The following is a 22,223-nucleotide window of genomic DNA, read 5'->3' on the forward strand; positions in this document are numbered from 1 at the left end:
TCCTTGACAAAATCTGTCCAACCAAAATATTCCAGGTAAATTTAGTGAGATACAGTGTTTTTTAAAATGATACAACTTGCAAGGTGAATACTTTCAAGGATCTCTCATTTAGTGAAGAGGTTGGATTTCATTTTCAGGGTAGTGCCAGCTTCTGATCTGAGATGCCTTACCACAGCCAGCTTTAGCAGATCCCATGGCACAGAACAAACTGGTTGTACCTTGTTTCACAGCTAAGTTTGTTTTACAGAAAGTGAGAAAATAGATTGAGAACCAGATGTATCAAAATAAAATTTATTCTTACAATGGCTAGTTTACACATAACAGCAAAGGTTACATAAGGAAAAGTGCAATTAGTGGAGGAGGCTTATTTCACCTTAGTATTTAACATCTCGCTGCACTGCAAGTAGCTTCACACTCAGGCTATTATACTTCTTAGCTGTGAACAAAAATGTGATTTATTTTTTGATGTTAACACCATTTCTGTATAGCTAATAGGTGTGCCAGCATTCACACCTGCTGAGCATGTACTGGACAATTTCTCACACAAGTCTTGCATGAAACCCATATAACATTTAAAGTCTGACAGCTCAGAAAGCTAAATTATAAGCATACAGATACAAAATATATATTAGTTTACTAAAGTCTAAAAACAAATAAACTTATAAAAATGAGGTAAACCAGAACAGTTTTCTATGTGCAAGCCTACATTCAGTCTAGAAAAGCCTAGTAACAACCCTGCTCTTTTAAAGAAATTAGCTCTCACAAAGTGCAGCTAATTCACTGTCTTCAATATGAAGGACCTTGCCTATGTTACTTGTGAAAAGTCACGGCTAACGTTGCAATCAGGAGCGAGATACTCAAGCATCAGATGCTGTAAGACTAGATCAGGTGATGAGTGGAATCACCTAATGATACTACAGAGGAGGAAATTCACAAATCACTTTGTTTTGTTGCCTAACCCTATTTTTGTCATGTTAGGGTGGCTTTAAAATTTTTTCAAAGGCACATTTTTCTTTTAACATTGAAAGGCAACTGTCTGCCTGGTAAATAAGTAGGATGGTGAAGTCAAGGTTACATTCGTTATCAAATGCAAGGCTTCACAAAGTAAGGACAGAGGTGACTTCTTAAAGCAGTTGTCACTTCTACTATTCACTTTGCATCATTTTCTTTAGTCTTCTTTTTATGCCATAGATCTTTCTCTGAGAATTAGAAAAACAGCTTTGGAAAGAAGTAATCAGAACATTGCACATCTCCAAGTTATGTAGCACATTCTACCTCTTCCCCTTTTCCCACTTGTCCATTATCCTCTCCAAGTTTCTTAACAGGTATTGAAGCCACAAATCTTTGCCATGCACCCCTACCTGCCTTTGCCACAAGCAGATAGAGGGCCACAGCAAGCCTCCTGACAGCATCTACTGCACTCCTGATAGTGCAAAATGAGTTGTGACATTCTGTTTCCACCCCGGTGCACACACACATACTCGCACACAGTTACCACAGCTTGCTGAGACACCATTGTCTTCCATACTACTTTGCAAGTCTCTCTCCTAGTGACCCGGGAGAGCTGACAGCAGGAAGAAAGCAGCATATACTTGAGATACAGGCAAGCTACTCCTACAGTATGTAGCACACACATGACTCGCACCTTGGTTTTCTTTCCTTCCAAGGAGAAAGTTTGGCTAAGAACTTCAGGAGCATAATATGGTTTAACAAGTCCCACAGTCTAATGAACTTGGATTTTTTCAGACAGCAAACAAAACCTGTCAGGCGGTTTCACCATGCAGTAAGTGAACCAGAAGTCTAGCACTGCTCTGTTGCCAAAGGGAAGGATTCTTCCCCAGCAGTCTGGATCACCAATATGGTAATGAACGTTCAATCTGACCCAAGCTCTGCCAATGGGGAAACAGGCCACCGGACAACCTTGGACTGCCCAGCTGATCAGGTTCTCTCTCTTGTCCTCTCCTTGAAGTCTGAAGATCTACATAGCCTTCCTTGGCAGATGATATCTGAACACCATTAGGCTTCCACTCTGCGTGTACAATTTTGTAATTCTGACCCTCATTATTGTCCCAGAAGGTATGTTCTCCACTTTGGTAAGAAATGCAAAACTCTATCTTCTCTTCAGAGGAAATGGCAGGAGGAAAATCAATGGCAAATGAGAAGGTATCATTTTCAAAATCACTGTAAACATTGTTCATGTACACACACTCAACATCTTTGTAGGTCTTCCACGTATCGAAAGTAATACGAACCTGAACCTTTTTTTCAAAGCTGACATTTTTTACTTTCACAGTGCCTGAGAGGACCTTCTCTTGCAGGGTGCAGGTCTCCAGGCAGACCAGGTTCCTCTGCAGACGGTTCCTGAAGTCCAGGTAGTCAGCTGAGGGCTGAGGGAAACCCAGAATCAAGTTTTTCTCCTCATGGAGTTTTAAGTCAGATGTTATGTCCTCAATGCCTAAGAGGTCAAACTGCAGATCCCACACAGGGGGCTCCTGGAACTCGGAGAAGGTGTGGATCACTGTCAGGGACAGCCCCTTGGAGTCTGCAAACACAACGCGCTTCTTGGCTCGGGCTGGCGAGTGGTTCCAGTCGCTCTTCTGATCTTCAGAGTCACATTTCACATGAAGGCAGGGCCTGAGAGGTTTGAGTCTGTTCACAAAGCTGTTTCTTTGGCAGTCCTCGAGGGGGTTGAGAAAGCTCTTCAGTGGTGGAGAATGGGCTATGCAAATTCGCATGGCCATATCCACGGGCATGCTGGAGCTGGGCAAGGGTCTGGGGTCCAAGATCTGGATCATTCTGAACGGAGAAGAAACACAGGATGTCATCATTTATTACATCAGATAAGAAGCTTCTCAAGAATGTGTCTTTACCATTCTCTTAATTATTCACGGCCTCATCTCTGCACAGTTTTAAACAATGCAGCCTAAATCAAAATTGACAGTTCTACCGAAGGAACCAGGGTGAAACTAGTCGGTCATTTCTTGCCAATCCTAAACTTCTTCAATTCAAATCTACTCTCCTTTCTTTAGCCAAGTCTCTGACAAACAGATTTTAGTGAAAGCGAATGGAACACATTTTCTTGAAAATAAGAAAAGAACATTCTTGTAACGAGTAAAACAGATCCAGTTAAAGTAGAAGTGCTCATCCATTTGAACTTCCCTCTTAGAGGACCTGAGTGAGGTCTTAAAATTCCAACAAGCTGGATCAGCTGCTTAATCTTTGAGCAGAGACAGCACTATATTAAGCAAGTTGCCTATCCCATCAGAGCATCAGATGGGATTCTATATATCTTTATGTAGAACCATCATTCTGTGGCTCTGAACAACTGTCAGTTGATCTTTTTAGGAACTTGTTTCGTTGAATACAAATACTAAAGCACCTTCAGAAATATTTTTATAAGCTGTGAACCCAGGTCTAAGTAATAGGGCTCTTTGCACTGTTAATGTCAACTGCTGACTGAAGCAGGGGGAAAAAGTGGGAGAAGGACATACTATTTTTTCACCTCATTAGGCTTCAAGAATTGACTTTAAAACAACTCTTGATAATCCCTAAAGACTATGCTGAAAGTCTACTGCAAGGATTCAATAAGAATGCTACAGGTTTTTCTGTAGGGAGTTACTCATAACCCTGCCTCTCAGATGACGGATATCAAAATTACTGTGCAAGACCACGGCCCATGCAATGCCAGATAGCTTGAATATTTCTAAAAAGGGGCTTCAATCGTAGCATATCCCTGCTGAGATGGATGCAGTCCTTGCAGGAAATTCATAGTTTTGTTGAGTCACGGAAAGGCATTTACTTTGTCACTTAAATAAATGGCTTTCTGCTTCCCAGAGTTCTCACTGGTATTCCAGAGCTCTGCCAAAACTAAAGCAGAAGCTGTGCTGGCCTCTTCTTGCTTTTTTTATTGTGGAGTATTTACCATAATAAGCAGTAAGAGGATAGTACCCGAATCAAATTAATCAACTTTTGCTTTGCTTTATTAGGAATAGAACTAAAGCGTCAGAAATATTCTCTCTGCAACTTTGGTGACCCGAGCTTTTGCAGTGTCAGGTTAAAAAAAAAAAAAAAAAAAAAAAAAAAAAAAAAAAAAAAAAGCCCACGCAACACCGAAATAGCAAACAAGCGCCAAGCATGCAAACCCCACGGCAGCACCGGAGCAGCCGCGGGCTGCCGGAGGGGCGGCGGGCGCTCGGGCAGCAGCGGGGGCAGCGCCCGGCGGGACCCGCGGAGCGCAGCGAGCCCCGGGCGCCGCTGGCACAGCCGGGCGGGCAGCGGGGCCCGGCCGGCGCTTACCTGCTGTGCTGCGCTGCGGTGCGGTGCGGCCGCCGCTGCCGGCCGGGGCCGCCGCGTGCCCGGGGACTGCCGGCCGCGCACACCCCCGGTGCCCCTGCCCTGTCCGTGCCCGGAGCTGCCCCTGCTCCCTCGTGCTCCGGGAAGGGCGGCAGCAGCTGCGGGCGCGCCGGGCCCGGGGGGGCTCGCTGTAGCACGCGGCTGTGCCGGCAGCCGGGGGCCGGACGGGGATTCTCGGTACAGGACACGCGTGCCCAGCTGGGGCTGCTTCGGGGCGCTGCTAAAGGACCTTGCCCAGTGGAACCAAAGTTAAATTATAGACTTCTCTGCTTCGTTGGAAAGGAGATGGAACACTAAGTTGTAAGGTGATGTTCCCAGGGCCAGAAATCCATCATCCTGGAATATAGCTGCCTTTGTCCTCAGTGAAAAAGTACTTTCGAACTTTTAACGTGAGTGGTGCCGATAGCTTTTCACCTCGCACACCTGGTGATCTGTGCACTGTCTGAGGATGACAGGCCCTGCTATAGGTCCCACACTTTATCTATTGCCTTTTTCCAGAGAAAGGGACAAAAACTGGTGGCAGGCATGCACACCTGGTGATCTGTGTACTGAGGATGACAGGCCCTGCTATAGGTCCCACACTTTATCTATTGCCTTTTTCCAGAGAAAGGGACAAAAACTGGTGGCAGGCAGCCCCCGCAGCACTAGCCACAGCAATCCTGTGGCACTGCTGGTGTCCTGCCTCCCAGAGGCCCCGTGCCAGACAAGCCCTTGCAGAGGCTGTGGACAGCCGACAAGCAGCACGCTGTGTTCTGCAGGATGAGTAATGCTACTGGAGAAGGTTCATCTCTTCAGAGATGAAGTTCTGCTCTTCAGAGACCATGTCCTGGTTGCTAACTTTCTCCCTGGGTCTTCTGTGGATCCACTGCCACCTTCTTGCTGCCCAGCTGCTCTTCCCCAAGGGTGGTAGATGACTTGCAGTCAACCTACAAGATGTGATAGGGAGTCTGTGAACTGTGACCTTCTGAGTTCACAGCTTTTACCAGTAGATGAGACCACACACAGATGAACAGCAATGAGTCCTATGTTCTACATGAAGCAAAGGGGTTTACAGTGATGAACAAACAGTAAAGGATTTTTCTGTTCTTGATTTGTGAGCAAAAGAAATCAAAAGCTCTACTGCTTATGTGTGAGAATTTATTAGAAGATAGGGTGTGAGCATACCAGATGATGACAAGAACACTTCCACCTTGGATGCAAGATACATATAAGCAGAGGGAGCGAACAGGAAAGGCGAGAGGCTTCTGCTGACAGATGCATGGCACATGGATCACTATCTGCCTCTGTAATAAATAATGAGAGTATTCATAAGACAGTAACACTTCAGTTTCTTAGTTCTGACCGTTGGTGACTGAAGTTCCTGCCTTTCGTGACAGTTTATGACGTTAAGTGTCACCCAGATGAAGCCTGAAGCAGTAACTGACAATGCAGACAAGGCTTTGGAAGGTCCTGCTCTGTTCCCTGGAGCCAGTTACTCAGGACAACCTTCCCTGGTCCTCCATTTCTCAAGTTGCATCCCTGCCGCTCACATTGCTCATCTTCTCCTTTCCCTTCTTTTATTTTTTAGTGACTGCTGGCTCCCTATCAAAGGCAGATGATATTTTCTCATTGTTTGTCTACAGAAAGTGATAGAAAACAGCATCTGTGTGTTGGAAGCTTTGCTAGTAGCCTTGCTGGTCACAAGTTTATTTTTCTTTTGGAAGAGCTACAAAGACTTTCAGCCCCAGCCCCCCACCTGCAGTAAGCCAGGCCAAATATACCCATGGCTATAAGGGAGGACTGGACACATGGCTGGCACTTACCAAATCTCTTCTACTTACCCATTATAAAAAATTAGTCAATAACTCTGGAGTTTGTTTGCCTGTGCTACTTGAATCTGTGTCCATGGATCTTCCCCCACACACGGCTTAGCTGGGCTGCTGTGTTATCAGGGATCACGTGCAGCAGCTGGGGCTGCTCTATCACGCTATCTGCAGACACTAAATAAGAGCTGCTGGAATCCTGTAAAAAAGGAGTTGCCTCAAGGCTTTCCTACACATATTTCTGTTGCTATGTAGTAGCTCATTGCACTGTTGGTGCAATAAAATATTTTGCTCTTACTGTGTAAAATATCTGTTTTGCCCAACTTGGAAAACATCTTGAAAGATTGTTTAAAGTGATATGTTTAGCAAAAAGCCAGTAGTGAGATCCAGAGCCTTTCACAGGCAGATCATTGCCCAAGTCAGTAAATACAGACTGGATACAGTAACTTTGTGCCTAATTGGTAATCTGGAGCACATTCATGGCCATGGACTGGTGTCCCAGTTCCTGGTTGCCAATACAAGCAGAGAGCATTGTGCAGAGCCAGGGTAACTCTTTCCTCACCCAGGGAGGCATCCCTGCATTGAGGCAAACTGATAGGGCTATCTGAGTTAGCACTCCAGTTTGTCCTGTCAGTGATGGTTCCCTAGCTGTGCTTTTTATAGAGGACTCAGGTTTCCAGATACTTTGGTTTGGCATCTTAAAATGTAGATCTGTCTGTCTTTCAAATAGTGCTGCTAAAATGGGAACACCAGAGGAAAAAAAAACTACTGTCTTACTGTGCATTTGACAGCACTTTGTGGCATATCAGATTTTCTGACATTTGTAGGAGCACAAGGGCAGAAATATGTAACTGGAAAAAGCACAGCTGATTATAAAATCAAGCCCCATCATAGGGGATTGTACTTCCAACCACTTTTGTAAGAAGGAAACCCAAATTGATCACCCAGACTAGTTCTTGGTCTTTTCCTGAAAAAGTGGTACGTTACATCTAATATGTTAAACACGTTAGCTATAGAAAACACAGTTTTATTATAGCTACCATAGCTTCACTAAACCTTAAATGTACGTTTTTAAAACAGTTTGCAGCCTAGATGGTCCAGATGCAATGGAAGGCACAGGTTTGCTTTCAAGGAGTTCATTGAGATTGCTCAGTGACAAACTGGCAATTGGGTTTGTGCTGTTCTGTTCAAAGACAAATATATGGTATCAGCTCCACAGTGAATGCTTTTATATGCAGATGGTCCTCCGGGTCTTGCCATTCTTCACCTCACCTGAACTACCCACAACCTTTCAATCAGCAGTTCTGGGAACAGATAATGAGTGATTGTGCCTTCTGTCAGCTATTACACCGCAATGGGCTGCTCTGGTCACCTCTTTGCTGGCTCTTGTCGTTTTATAAGAATGAAAGAATTGCTTTTTTTCAGCCTCTGTTCTGAGACTGAGTAATCAAGCAAGGATTTTGTGTTTACTCTGACTTTATTACTTTCAGGTTGCTCTGCTTCTTTGCTATCCTCCCCCACAACTTCAGGAGGGAAGAAAGGAAATACATGGCAGTGGAGGATATAGAAAGAGTAGAGGAGTTATTAGCATTTAATTAAAGCCTTTTGAAGCAAAGATAGGCAAATATTTCCTCAGAGCAAAGTCATGACCACATTTATAGGTAAAAAAGTCCAGAGAGAAAAATATATGTCTATTTCACTTGCATAGTAACGCATCTCTTGAGAAATCCTTGCTGTTTGCAAGGGAGAGCAATGCTAGCTTAATGCAGTTACAGTATGCAACTGAGCAGAGAAGCTTTTGATTTGGTTTAGGGCTTGAAACTAAAACCAATTGCTAGGCCAGTGGCACTATACTGGTGTTATTAGAAAACAGAGTATGTCCACCTTATTTTGGCTGGCACGTTCCTGCAGCATCACACAACACCTGTGAAAGAGACAGAGCTTTAATGACTTTAAAGAACACCTGTGGTAAGAGCCAGGGACAATTCTGTCATACAAGGTTGACAGCAGCCTTTTTTTTCCTTGTCTTGAGCTTTTCTGTTCAATATTTGTTCTCTGCTGCTAAGGCTAATCTTTGTAAATGTGTATTATCTATGAAGTTGGGTTGCAGTTTTCTATGACTGTGATGCAAATAGTGATTTTTCAGATACATAGAAAGTCAGTTGAGCCTGTAAGCATTTGAAAATTTAAAATTACTTTTAATGGTTTATCTGATGAAATACAGTAAGCAGAAGTTTTATTAAGTCTTAATAGAAGGCTATATTCTTTACTTGCTTCTCAGAACCCTTTGGTGAACTTTGAAAATTACTAATGGTTGCAAATATATACCAAAGAAACTAGTCCTGGGAAACTGTTATTGTTTTAGGAATTTCTTCAGCACTTGTATAGTCCATACAAGGAAGAAATAAATTTTTTATATTTTTAGAATTTTTATTAGCCCATTTCTCATGGTTGGTGGAGGGGGTGGTTTCAACCAGATCCAACATACTACAGCTGTTGGGAAGGCCTCACTGAAATACCTGTAAATTGTAATCACTTGCTAATAGGCTAATCAGAGAAAGTCTGGGGAAAAATATTGCACTGCCCTCACTGCAATAGTGCCACAACCATCCCCTATGGAGGAGGGCAAGCAACAGGCAGCCAAATGCACATGCAAAGATGGATGGGGTTTATGTTTTCTTACAGTAACAGGACATGGGTCTAATTATTTGGGAATTCATAGAGGTTCTAGGTCTCATTCTGTTTCAGTCAATAGTGACTTCTTGCCACTCTTGGAACTTTCTAAAGTTAAATTCAAAGACATTTAAATTCCTTGAAAGTGAAAGCTTTGGACTGAATTAGAAGCTAGAAATTGATTTAAAATGTCTAATCTTGTTGAAGCTGATTAATGATAAATTAGTCAGTTGTAGATGAGGTATTACTTTGAAAATGTATAGTGGCAGAGAAGTGTGTTGCTTTCTGAAAAAAGTGACATAGAAAAAGCAAGAAAACATATCTCAGGCTGCTCAAATGTTTAATGTCATGTGATTATATTAAATTCAGGATATTTTGAGCAAAATTCCTTAAACTTTTAGAAGTTTGAGGTAAGATGAAATAAAGACAATGCCACATTATTTATAGATTGCTACAATGTAGAGTGAAAAAGGAAAGAAAACTGAAAGGAGGAAGAGCATAAATGTACGTATTCATTCTTGGAATAACCTGAACTTTCCATGAGGTGTTTTACAAGAGTGCAGAAAACAAAATACATACAAACATTTTATACATGAGTATAAATCTGACTTACAAACACAGATCAGAATCCAAAGGCTCTCCTAGATGTCTGAAATAAATGCAATATTTCAATATTACAACATTCTTTTTACCCAGTTTTTGTGGTTTTTATTTTTAACCACACACCTGAGATGGTTGAACCTTGATAATCTGTGGCCGAATATTTTATAAATCATGTTGCTGTGTATGGATAATCAGTGTTTATTCTCTTTTTTTTTTTTTTTTCCCTAGGCCCAGGTGAAGGAATTACCTCTGCTGATGAATAGTCTTTTCCAAAGAAAACAGTAAGTGAAATGCTGCTTTGTGCAATTTGGTTTATGCTTAATGTTGTGTGAAGAAGCAAATGTTGGTTCAGCAGACACTTCCATCAGCTATGTGGGCAGTATTCTTCTTCTTTGCAATCTCTCAAGGAAAAAAGTGATTTTTTTTTTAATGCACATATGCACAATTCCCTACAGACTTGCAGGAGCCACGTGATTATTCAATATGATTACCATTCCCATAAAATTTATGTTGAATAAAACCTTCATCCTGAATAAGCATTGCTATATATGACATTGCCCAACTAAGAGCTGCAAGATGTTCACAGAGTGTTTAGAAGCCCTTGAAGGGTCTGAATAACACTCCTTCTCTTGTTCTGCCACCCAAGAGACATGATCCATTTCTCTATTTTAGGTTCTCTTACAAGGTCCTTTTTGTCTTGTATCACAAGGGAAGAATGGGGCTTGGAAATCAGTACAGCAAAATTCTGTGCCAAGTTTTTCTTGGATTTTCTGTATGGAGAAAAAACTCCCCTATGGCATACTAAGAGATGAATGAATGAATCTTTTCTCTTCCAAATTTAATTTAATTTCTAACCACTTCAGACAAAAATTTTGAGTTTCCCTGGATCTGACCTAGTTATGCCTCTTTGGGTGCAGCATACATATGTATATGAATGTATATTTCCCCAGTTTCATGGGGGTCAAATTTCATGCAGACATTCATTTCATTTTTAGATTTGCTGGAAAGAATGAAGCTCTTCAATCCAAGTGCTGTAATATCATCAGCTCTCTTTCATCCTGCAGTGGAAGGGGAACTAGTTATGGTTCTGACTGTAGAAAGATTGTGGCCTAAATAATATATTTGCAATAAATTGGTTTCTTTGGGTTATTCTTAGATGCTGCTTCGCAGAACACAGATGGTTTACTGTCAAAATGTGCTGCTTCATGTATGCAATAATGCTTACAGTAAGTTTTGCAAAACTTAAAATGGTTTTAACCAGTGAGGATGATCTTGCATGCTTCTCTAGAGAAGTGCAGTCACAGAATAGTGGAGGTTGCAAGAGGCCTTTTCAGGTCACATAATCCAGTCTCCTCCTCCAAGCAGGAATAGCTTCAAAGTTAGATCTGGCTGCTCAGGTTGCTCATCCAGCTGAGCTTTTGACAGCTTCAAGGACGCAGCCTCTCTAGACAACCTGTGCCAATGCTAAACACTCTATTAGTTTTTTCTGTTTATCTGTCTGGAATTCCTTTTCTGCAACATGTGACTGCTCCCTCTTTTCCTTTTGCTGTGGTTCTTAAGGCTGGCTCCATCTTCTCTTGATTTCCTCTTGGTACTGGGAGGCTGCAGTCTGACTCACTCTAACTTAGCTTTTCTTTTGCAAGTTAAGCAAAGTCAGCCCCCTCAGTCTCACCTTCTGCAGCACATTCAGGCCACTAACCATGCTGGTGACCTTCCACTGTTCTTAATGCAAACCTCACCCCTCCACATCCTTCCTGGCTAGCTCTTTTTATCCACTTTGGCACCGGGATGGACTTAGTTCATTAAGCAAAACACAGCTCATGCCCTAACTTCATTTACCCCTCACTCTGCTGCAAAGGCATGGATCTCCCCTTGGTGACACTGACATGCATTTCCTAGTCATAATGTACACTTTAAGGGGATGGGGATTGAGGGCTTTCATCTGAAAAGAAATCACTGAGTGTGTTAGGTGGGAAAAGGAATTCTGTTTTTATTCCCAGACTAGGTGAAAAAGCTTCTCTTAATCCAGAGGTAGTTAGAAATTTTTCTTTTTAACAAAGTTATGATGTTTAAAGGAATAAATATCCAACAGAGTGCTTCTTGGAAACATAACATGTAAAAAACAAAACTCAACAAAGCCAACCTTTCTCTTTGCCTTCAGCAAAGATTTCTATCAAGGATCCCTTCGCGGAGAATGAGATGGGACACAAAATAACACATGACAGTGGTGGCAGGGCCTCATGTCCTTCTCCTAGGTTAGGGAAAACCCATCCTGAAGTACTTGATCCTTTTTTATACACCCATATATTTCTCTGCAGTATATTTATGCATGGAAAGATGCATTGGTCTAACAGGAGAGGCTCAGAGGGATGGAGTCCAGCCAAAGCTGTTTTCAGCCTATTCATAGGACAGGAGCTGGCTGTCACCAAGCCAGGGCCTGGCCATATCAACTGGCTGTTATGGGAGAGGAAGTTGTGGTTCTGTCCTTTGGGAGCAAGTGGGGGAATGGAGGGAAGTATAATATTTACACAATAAATCTTTTTCCATCCCATTTAAATTACTAACTTTTTTAATTTCTCTGTACCCCAAGAGAAAGAGAAGTTGCTCCCTTGGTAGCTTTTTTCCTTAGGGCAGTAATAAAGACAGTGAGCATGAAAGAAAATAAACTCTAGCTCTATATAAAACAGGTAGCACAGAAATTATGCATTGATTTTATTACTGCCATCATATAATATACATTTGGCTTCTCAAGATAATAGCATATTCATACAGTCTGTGTTTGAATATCCCACAAAGAAGGTATTTAAGGAGAAACTTCTCTGCTAGTCATAGCACAACAATGTTGAAAGCAGGATGGGGTGTTGGTCAATGGAATGTCTTGGTTTTAGAAATTGCACCCTTTTATCAGGGCTGCTAGTTTCAAAATCAGGTTATGCATGCCCTGCAGGTATAATACCAGAAAATAAAATAGTATACCTGGCCCTTTTATGTAACACAATGTAAGTACAGATAGAGGAAGAGAAGTGATGATTCATTATCTGTTCATCCAAAAACCAAGAATGCTGATTCACATACTACATCCTAAAGCTTCACAAGTCTAAACACATTCTTGACTATTGTCAAATCATCTTTCTGGATGCTGTCCAAAGGAGATGGGCTATGCTTTCCCTCACTGATCTTGTTCTAAATCCAAAGGTCTAGATCAGCCTTAGAGTCAGTAGCATTCAGTGTCTCTTCTAGTATATCCCACTTCTACCATCCCTTGTTATAAGTTTTGCAAGTGATATAGTACTTGTTTTGTCCTCTATGTTTTCAAACAGCATATGGAACTTTAAAAATACATAATATAGTTGATAGCACAGTATGGCTTTTTATTCCAGACTCATGCTTGTGCCCTGTTTTTATGATAGCCATATACAAAAATAAAGGTAAATTAATCCTTCTTGCAGGAAAAAGTCATTCTGTCCAAGACAGGGGGCTTCCTGGACTCTGAAATTTATGGGTTTTACTTTTATATCACTTTGCTGAAGCTAGCAAAATCTTCTTTCTACCATTTTTATCAAGACATTCATCTCAATTTCGTTTAAACAGTATAAACTATTAGAGTTGGATGCAAAGTTGATAAAAAACAGCTGTTCCTAATGAAACTGCATGAGACCTACTCCAGTGTAAGCACATCAGACTGGTGTGAAGTATGAATAACATCTGCCATGTAAGTATAAAAAGTCCCTGCCCTGATTCTCTGGCTGACATTTCTAATGACACCTTCTCAGCTAAGTCAACAGAGATACAGTCTCTTGCTTTCAGGGGTCTTTGAGGTCCCCTGTTCTCAGAATCGTTTCCTTTCTTTATCCATATGAATTTGAAAGAGTAATTATACTCCTGAAGATCTTTCCCTGAGCAATGTTACCACACACAGTGTGCAACCCTTACAATGCAACTAATAACAAGGGTGGGAACCCCCACTTGAAACTCCTGCCAGGCTTTTCTTCATGGGGCAAGATGATGCTTAGAAACGCATTCAGTGGGGTGTGTTCCGAGTTTAGGGACAATTACACTTTCACTGTGCATCATTCCCACAGCCACAGTAGTTTGCAGAAATTTAACAGAGCATGGGGTTCCTTTGAATGTGTGGATTCTGTACTTCAGTACCAGTACACTATAAACAGATCTAATGGCAAAAAACAATTCAAATCTGTTGTAATGCTGAAAAGAAATGCTATAAAAAACATACAGTTTCATGAAATGTTGCCTAACATTTATGTCATCTGTCTATATTGTCTGTTTATGGAAGGAGGAGTGGTTCAGCAGACCAGCTGAGCAAACCTTCTTTCCCTGCAGATTCATATTGGTGTAAGTTTAACAGTGGAATGACGTTTCCATGCCTTATCAAAAGAGTTAGATAGTCAAAGATCTGAATTACAGCAAGACTTTATAGCAGGAAGGAAACATGACTTACAAATAAACCAGACACTCCAACAACCTGCAGCCGAAGTACCATAGAACTCTTTGAGGTGCTATGTCACACAGTATTTTAACTACTACCAAAATGTATTGTGACTCCATTGTTGATATACAGTATCAAATCCAAATCCAGTGTTCTTCCTTTCTACGTCTTTTGAGTAGATGAGTTCAATTACCCACTGAGATTTCACCCCTGCAGATAATTGTCTACTCAACCACCTTAAATTTGCCTTTGGTAGCCAGGCTCAGAGAGCTGATGGTAGGATGGCTCATGCAAAAACTGTATGCATGGATTTAGAGTGGGTGAGAGAGATAAAAGCATACATCCTGAGAAAATACTTAGTTTGCTTGCTCTTTTTTAATCTGAAAAACAGGGCACTGATTTCCTGCCAGGGGACACTTTTGAATAGGAATATCTGGAATTGCCTACTAATTTGGTTTAACTTGGAGTAGGCAGCAGAGAGCAGGAGGAAATCATGACAGAAAAAATGGATGTCAGCCTAGGAAAAAATTGGGCTAGAGGCCCTGTATCTAGAGGCTTTCTTCTGTCTCTGGGCAGATGCTATGACAGAGGTCTTTTTTATGGGGTCATGAATTTTCTTCAAAGAGGACCCAGAAGGGAGCACTGCCAGTTCATGTCAGTCATTTTCTTCCATCACAAATGTCATAATTTAAATTTAACATGTGCCAAGAAAGACTCAAGCAAAAGTAATTTATATACATTGTCTAAATATGAAGGGAAATTTTAAGCCTTCATAAATTCTGTATTTACACTGCAGGTAAGGGTTTTGTAGGCACATTTGAGTTTATCTGAACATCATTATTCTGACAGAAATTCAGTCTTGGATGTTACTTAAAAAAAAAAAAAAAAAAAAAAAAAAAAAAAAAAAAAAAAAACAAGCCAAAATCTTTTAGTGTCTTTGAGCAGTTAAGCACAAGGTCTCTAATTCAGAGGAGATTCTGGCCACTGCCTTCCCTTTGCTCTGTTTCCTTCACCTGGTGCCTCAAGTGATGCAGCACAAAATTCAGGAAAAGGTGACAGCTAAAATGACACGTGACATTTTAAAAAGCACGTTTTCCTGACATCCCATTTCTCCTCCTACCTTTTTTTTTTTTTTTTTTTCCCTGCAGTTAGAGGAGCTGTGCTAGTCACAAGTGTCTAACAGCTCTGTGTGCCAGTCTTGAGGCTGGGCTCACATATCTGCACAACAAATTCTCCACAGTGGAAAACTCATCCCTGGACTGGGGCAAAGCAGGTTACTGGAGGGAATAGAACAGGGACTCCATGTGTCATTCTTGCCAAGAGGACACAAGGGGAAGGGATCAGATCCATCCTTGCCTCCTCCCACTTGTAGCCCACAGAAAACAGTCAAGAATTGATCCAGTGAGTCTTTATAAGGAATTTAAGGTCATGTCAGGTGTTTGCTGAAGACAGAGCAGGACTTGAGATGAACTCCTTTGTTCTGAAAAATGACGAAGAGCAGTCTTGTTCTCAGTCGCAGCTGAGGCATCTTCCAAGGTGCACAGGCTGTGAGCTCCAAAGTGGTACCTCACAGAATCAGTGAATTAATCTCACCATATGCTAACACACCAGGTGCAAAAACAAGGTTAGCGTGTCAGTGGGTCTGCTGCAAACACGTGCCAATTTGGTAGCACAAATGCACAACTATTCACATATATTTTAAAGGAAAGGCTCAACACCATATTCAGAAGCAATTTAAAAATAGGAGAGTGTTAGTTTCACATAGATAAACTTGGAGGACTGACATAAGATAATAAAAGGTACACAGCAAAGGAAAAGAACATTCAAATAAATCCCTGCAGGTCACTGGGCCCTGCTTTGAATTCCTTCCAAATTTAGCCTGGAGTGTCCATGCCCATGTGAAGTTGTTTCTGTACACAGCACAACAGAACTGGTCCAAGCTAATCTTCAAACAGAAAAACAAATTCCACTATCTCTTTCATATTTTTCCTTCTTAATCACTTGATAACTCAAAACCTTCCAGTAGCTGACAGAAAATTTGCTAGTTAAGAAGTTGTTTAGAGATCCCTGAATTGAAAGACAGAATGTGAAGAGAACACCAGTCAAGGTACCAAGGAACTATGGAAGATCTAAGATCTTCTCTGGGACTAGTCCCTGGAAAGGTTGTTTCTGTTTGGGGCTTTTTTTCTAAACATACTTTTTCCTACAAGTGAAGGACTATAATTTTTCCTATTAAGTAGTCACAAAGAGCAGATAATTGTCAGTGACTGGTGAAAATATTTCCCCCTTACCTCCCAAAATTCAAAAAATTCTTAAAACTTTTTTTATGTGGAGTTTTTTTATTGTTTGGGATTCTTGATTAACATTTATGTAAATAATTCCATTTAGTAATTTTAAATGCTGTGGTGTTTTGCAAAAGAATGGGGTGCAAAAATATCCTGTGTGCAGAATTACAATTTAATTTGTTAGCCATATTTCTGATTCAGTTTTTAGCATAACAAAAGTACCATTTTGGCCTAAAAATCAAGGTATTTTACTGATTTTAAATTTCTGGTTTGAAACTTTTTGACACATAATTCACATTATGTTTATGGTGGTTTCTCTTCATTCCACTCGTTTTTCCCTAAACAATGGACAGAAGGCAGAATTTTCAAATGGCACCATGTTCTAAGATTTGTCAGGGTGCTTGGCATCAGAATTAAAAAGACCATCAGACTTTGTCATTACTCACAGTAACCACATACCCAGCTGCTTTGCACAATTCCTCCCGATATAGACACAGAGGGGCTATATTGAGCCTTGTCACAATTTGAATTTGGAACCCCTGTCCAAAGAGTGTAATGTCACCTAAGCTTTCACATTTGTGCTGGGAACAGCTAGAGCAGAAGCAGGGTTTAAACTAGGACACTGGCAGTTTGCCTGAAAAAAAACAAACTGCCAATAAATCTTCTGTCTAAAGTATTTGGACAAAGTGTAGCTTAGAAATTAAAAGGAATCAGTAACCAGGCAATTTCAAAATACAAACACACAATCTTGGATTCCTTGTTTCTTCGTCAAGAAAAAGTATATTTCCAAAGTCAGTAACTAAAGGTTAAATCTGATTCCTTAGGCTGCTTTCCTAAAGGAGGAGCTTCAGTGCTGTGCCAAGCTGACTTCTGTCCATACATACAGATCTCAGTCTTGAGTAACTCTGAGAGCTTGGCCTGTGTGGGAGCATAGCTTGAATTTCATCCTTTCTGATCAGACTAATAATAATAGCAAGGCTATGACTACTCCATTCTGCCAACAGAACTATTTAGGTGGTTTTAATATCACTTTGCAGAACATCTGCTTTTACTTCACTCCTTTTTCATTCTTGAATTAATTCTTAGTGCACCTAGAGCGAACTCTTGTACCATCTCAACTGGGTGGTTACCTCAATAAAAAAGACAGGATAGCTGTACAAATGCTGCTTTGCAAGTACAAAGTGGTGCACACTTCACACAGCAGCACTGCACTCCCTGTCCATCCTCCATCCATCCTGCTGCCTCATGAGTTCCTTGCAGCCTGCAGTCTTAGTGGCCCTGTGCCATGTAAGGCACCAGCTCACACCATGTCTTAACCCGAGCTTCCAAGTCAGCATCTGCTGCACAAGGATTTTGCTTTAGAGAGTGGTCTCAGGGCAGCCATTAATGCATAATTTAGATTTAACCACTATGGTTTCCCATAGCATTTTTGAACAATGTAAGTAGCATGAATACTTGTTTCATTTCTTGTTATACTGAAGCATAATGTTCCGATTTCTGGTTCTTCTCTTCAGGGATTTATTAAATATTCCTTTTAAGAATGTTATGAGCTCAGCATCAAAGTACATTATAAATCTGTCCAGAAATAAATAACACAGTGCTGAGGAATGTTAGCTAAGGGAATCTGTGGTAGATTTATTTCTTTCTCTCCCACTCTTCTGCCAGTGCAGAGGCAAAGCCTTCAGATTCTTCTCCTATCCTAAAGGGACTGGCAGTTGACCAGCTTAATTATCAAAGCTCTCTATGTAAGTTAACATGACTACTCCAAATATTCCAATATTTTGCTAGACAGAACTAGGCCATATGGGGAAAAAAATAAAACTAATTCAGCTCTTAGCCAAGGTGGGCTATACCTACAGGACTCTGTGAGATCTCTGCTAAAAGCAGACCAGTTCTCCCCCAGAAGATGGTGTTACTGTGCTGTTAGATGCAAAAGGCAGTTTCTACTTCACACTCTCTATGAGATAAATCCAACTTCCCAGAACTTCCCTCTCTGTGTTACCTGAGTAGGTGCCAAGTGATAATTGCTTGGAAAAAGTACAATTTTATTTTATTTTATTCCAAGTTTGTTTTGCTAAAAGCTATTTTGGCTAAATTGGAGGATTCCCAATACATCCCGATGTTCCTTACTGTGATTTCTCTGTCTGGGATAATGAACACAGGCATGTATCAGTCATTGTGGTAAATCTGCACTGTGGCTTCTCAGACCTTTGCTACAGCATAGACTGCTTTTGAATCTCTCAATGTAGCTATAAAAAGGGGAACTGATATTCCTAATAGCATTATCAACTACTGTTACGGTGTAAAGTGTCTGAGTGGAGAAGAAAACCCCTGAGCCATTTGTGCATGTGCTCTTATCAGTTCTACAGTTCTCTGCACCCTTCTGAATGCACAGCTGACTTTGCTGGTTGTGTCAAACTGACTCAAATGATAATTTGTTTGCCTACCATTTAAGACCCCTAGTAACTAGCAAGCATTCCGTCTATTTTTTTTCCAGGAATACCATTTATCTTGGATCAAATACAAATTAGGCCAACTTGTATCCAGTGTTTATCTGTTGTAGAGGACTTCTGTTTACAAGCTAAGAGGGTCACAAGAACATCTGGGTCCTGTCATCTAGATTGCAAGGGCTATTCTGGTCCACACTGAATAGTTTCCATGCAAGGACAGTATTGAGGAAGACAGCAGTAGCTCTGCTCCATGAGCTGTCCAGACAGCAGAAAAAGGATCATCAGAAAATTATTTCTGAAGAAAACCAATTGGTAACCTAACATGAAAAATGCTATTTCACTGATGCCTATGGGACCTTGATTTGTGCGCACACATATTGTGTGCAGAGATAATATTTCAAATGTCTTAAAGGTTTTAAGGTCTCCATCATGCCCACTTCTCCACACCAGTCTAACCTTCCATTCTGTTCTGTTTCCAATCTTGAAGTTGTTCACGTCATGAGGCAGATCTGGAAGTAAAATAGGCTCCCACTGGTCATTTTCTGGGGAAGTGAGGTAGGAGACTCAGTTCAGTATTTCTCTTCTTGAAGACCAAAGAGCCTGGCCAACTGAGGCAAAGAATTGAAAAGAAAGAGAGAAGGATGACCATTCATGCTCCTGGAACCATTCCAGAGAGTTAGAACCTAAGATATATTTAGTAACCTGGCTGTTGAAATGAAATCTTGTGTAACTTCACCTTAGCTGCAATAGTTAGCATTTATGTGATCATGTAAAGTAAAAATGACCTACTTTTTAGTTATAAAGAAATGTATTCAGTAACCTCTAAAATATAAAAAGGAAAACTTTAAAATATATTTCCCAGATAGCTAAAATCTTCATTACACAACATTACCCTATATACTAAAAACCATTGCCATTTAAAGAGGAATTTATCAGGTATTAGGCACTGGCTGTACTGGCCAAGTACACAGTGCCTTGCTAAATAATCACATTCCCTGGTGAAATTTAGCACCATTTACTAATTTTAGGCAGTCAGATTACATCACTATGTACCTATGATCTTAAGAGTCACCATAGGGCAACATTTCAACAATCAAGGCATGTTTGATAAAAGAAGAAAATCAGTAATTTTTTAGACTTAATGGAAAATTATCTTTCATGGATAAATAAAGACATAAATTACTGCTACAAAGCGTCATACAGACTATATAGAAGAAACCACTGTTGCTTATAATAATTAGAGAATTAAAAAAGTAGACCACAGAAATAATCCTAGAATAAACTGCTTAAAATTTTTTCTCTTGATAAAAAAAAATCCAGAGAAAGGCTGTGTATACACATCAATGAATGCTATGTTGCCATGCATTTATGTCCCTGAACTGTGATAACAATGGTTAATTTGCTAATATTTTCCCATCCTTTAAATGTATAATATTGATAATAAACAAAGCTAACAAATTTACTATTCTACCTAAAAATCACTTTACTCATGGGTTTTGTGTGTGTTTTTGAGAGAGAGAGAATGATGCCAAAGACATTTTACTTTTAAAATGTTTTCATAAACTCCAGTGTAAAATTCAGTCAGCCTTTTGTAAAGTATCAGTGAAACCAGGGCAAGATTCTTTTTCTTGCACATATTTAATCAGGTAATATATACAAAAATAAAGACCTGTGTAATAGAGTTTTAACATGTTGCCAGATTAAGGGCTTTTAACTTATTTTTGCAATTTCATTTGCTTTCAACAATGTTGAAGTGTACAGTTATTTTAGAACTTTCTGACTACTCAATATTTTCTAACTTTTGTTAGACTCAAGCCCTCAATAAGTTTAAGGTGTAACCAGCAGTTCTGTTGCTTCTTTTTGATCTCAGAGGTGTGATAAAGGGATTCTGTCTTCAATTGACTCATAGAACAAATAAATGAAATAGATATCCCTTAAGTGAGGATTAGCCACTTATTTGCAGAGTGGCTGTCTACTCTGCATTCAGGTAGGAAAGCAAATATCATTATCTGGTAAATGAGATTTTTCTTAAAGCCATAAATATCTTTGGATTAAGATTTTAAACCTTTCTTGCAGGAACATAAGAATTGTCTTAATGGAGCACTTTTTTCCTCAAAGAATATCTCTCACAAAATGTACTCTACCCTTTTTGAGACATTACTGGTTATGACTGGTTTTAAGGTGTGGGAACAATCCTCCCAAAGGAAAAGTTTCTAGTTGTAATGTTGGTTTAACTCCATGATAACTTATGCTTAGAAGGACATATACACAATTGTGTTCACTTATCATAATCCTCCTTTTAAAAATAAAAAAGTATTGATTTTTATAGGCTTTTACTGAAGATTTCTAACCATTAGAGTGTGACACCAACAACCATTTGAACATGTTTCCTACTTTCTGTGACTGAGTTAAAGTCTGTATAAATATATTCTTCACAGTAGGTCTTAGGATTTTAATGGTTTAATGTCTGATTTCAATATCACTGTAATGACATTCCTTCTTCTCATCACAATTCCTCTTCTGAATCACTGCCATGCACTTTCAGCAGGAGCCTTCCACTAGAAATACTGAAATTCACTGGATTTGACAATTATTACTTCATGGTGAAACTGTAAAAACTTCTTGAACTAAGTAACTTTTTCTTAGGCTGAAATCAAGAATAGCCTGTTCATTTTCCTATTTTTTTTCCCCTGGACTGTGGAACTAGCTGTTCCAAGAAGCCATCATTTGAATTGTTGAGAAATTGCCTCTCAAAGATCTGGCCTAAAATAACAACTTGACTATCTACGTGCAAGTATTTGGAGTGGTACACTACTGTTTCCTTAAAAAAAACATTACATTTAGTTTCTTCTTTGCTTTCCTTCACACTGCCTGCTCTGGATGGTATTTACATTCTATAGGCAACCAATTTAGGTATCCAAATTAAAACTATAGGCTTTTTATGCCATCAGTGGAAAGAGGAACAGTACTTCAGAGGGCAATTAAAAGTAAAACACTGAGAAACCTGCCTGCTTTGTCAATTTCTTGGAGGACCAGGACACTTCTGTTAAAGGCCCAGGGCAGATTCTGCAGATGTCTGAACCTCCATAGAGCCTTTTTTTTTTTTTATTTTCCTTTTAATTGGGACAGAAAACAAATACCGAAATTTGTTAATAAAATGTCACTTGAATTGCCATTTAAATGCCTGGAGAGTCTCTCACTGCTTGTTGGTTGCTCCTTTATATTCTCCCTTAAGATGATTTTTCAAGAGAATTGCTCTTTCCCTATTACTATCTCAGTCAGTTCTACACAGACTTTAACCTAATTAACCACTTTTTTTTTTTTTTTCTTTTGAATGGCTTCAGAAAAAATGAATTTCATGACTGGTCAGATATTCTGATTTGCCTTTAATTGCTTTTAGCATTTTCATATTATGAGGTATAGATGTACATTGATGTACAGAGGAATCTGTTTTGCTGGCATCCCCAGTCAAAGCTGATCTTTGGCCCTACTGCTCCTCTGCTGCTTGTGGTTTCTTCCCAATAAAAAGTAACAACTTCCCAGGCCTCTGCCATGTTCTCATGCTGGCACCCTGTGTAATTGTAATTCTGCTTTGCATGCAAGGAGCCTA

The 22,223-nt window shown here is 40.1% G+C and overlaps 2 protein-coding genes across 4 annotated transcripts in view; one reads left to right on the top strand and one right to left on the bottom strand.

Moving 5' to 3' along the window:
- Positions 1-277: 277 nt before the first annotated feature.
- On the bottom strand, positions 278-4,325 carry PPP1R3C (protein phosphatase 1 regulatory subunit 3C). 3 transcript variants are annotated; one of them, XM_041415948.1, is made up of 3 exons: positions 4,298-4,319; positions 3,880-3,887; positions 278-2,799 (listed from the first exon to the last, which is right to left on the bottom strand). In XM_041415948.1, the coding sequence occupies exon 3, from the start codon at positions 2,793-2,795 to the stop codon at positions 1,851-1,853; it is 945 nt and encodes a 314-aa protein (XP_041271882.1). In that variant the 5' UTR covers positions 2,796-2,799; positions 3,880-3,887; positions 4,298-4,319; the 3' UTR covers positions 278-1,850. The 3 variants fall into 3 exon arrangements, with proteins under 3 accessions (XP_041271882.1, XP_041271883.1, XP_041271881.1); XM_041415949.1 differs by lacking the exon at positions 4,298-4,319 and adding an exon at positions 3,310-3,314; XM_041415947.1 differs by lacking the exon at positions 3,880-3,887 and having other exon boundaries at positions 278-2,796; positions 4,297-4,325.
- Positions 4,135-22,223, top strand: part of TNKS2 (tankyrase 2) — a 54,794-nt gene continuing 36,705 nt past the window's right edge. The window contains exons 1-2 of the mRNA XM_041415496.1: positions 4,135-4,530; positions 5,730-5,799. Coding sequence (XP_041271430.1) covers positions 4,135-4,530; positions 5,730-5,799 — 466 coding nt within the window. The remainder of the gene's footprint in view (positions 4,531-5,729; positions 5,800-22,223) is intronic.

This window comes from Onychostruthus taczanowskii, unplaced genomic scaffold (assembly GCF_017590055.1).
Source record: "Onychostruthus taczanowskii isolate IOZ18803 unplaced genomic scaffold, ASM1759005v1 scaffold5, whole genome shotgun sequence".
NCBI classification, from domain to species: Eukaryota; Metazoa; Chordata; class Aves; order Passeriformes; family Passeridae; genus Onychostruthus; species Onychostruthus taczanowskii.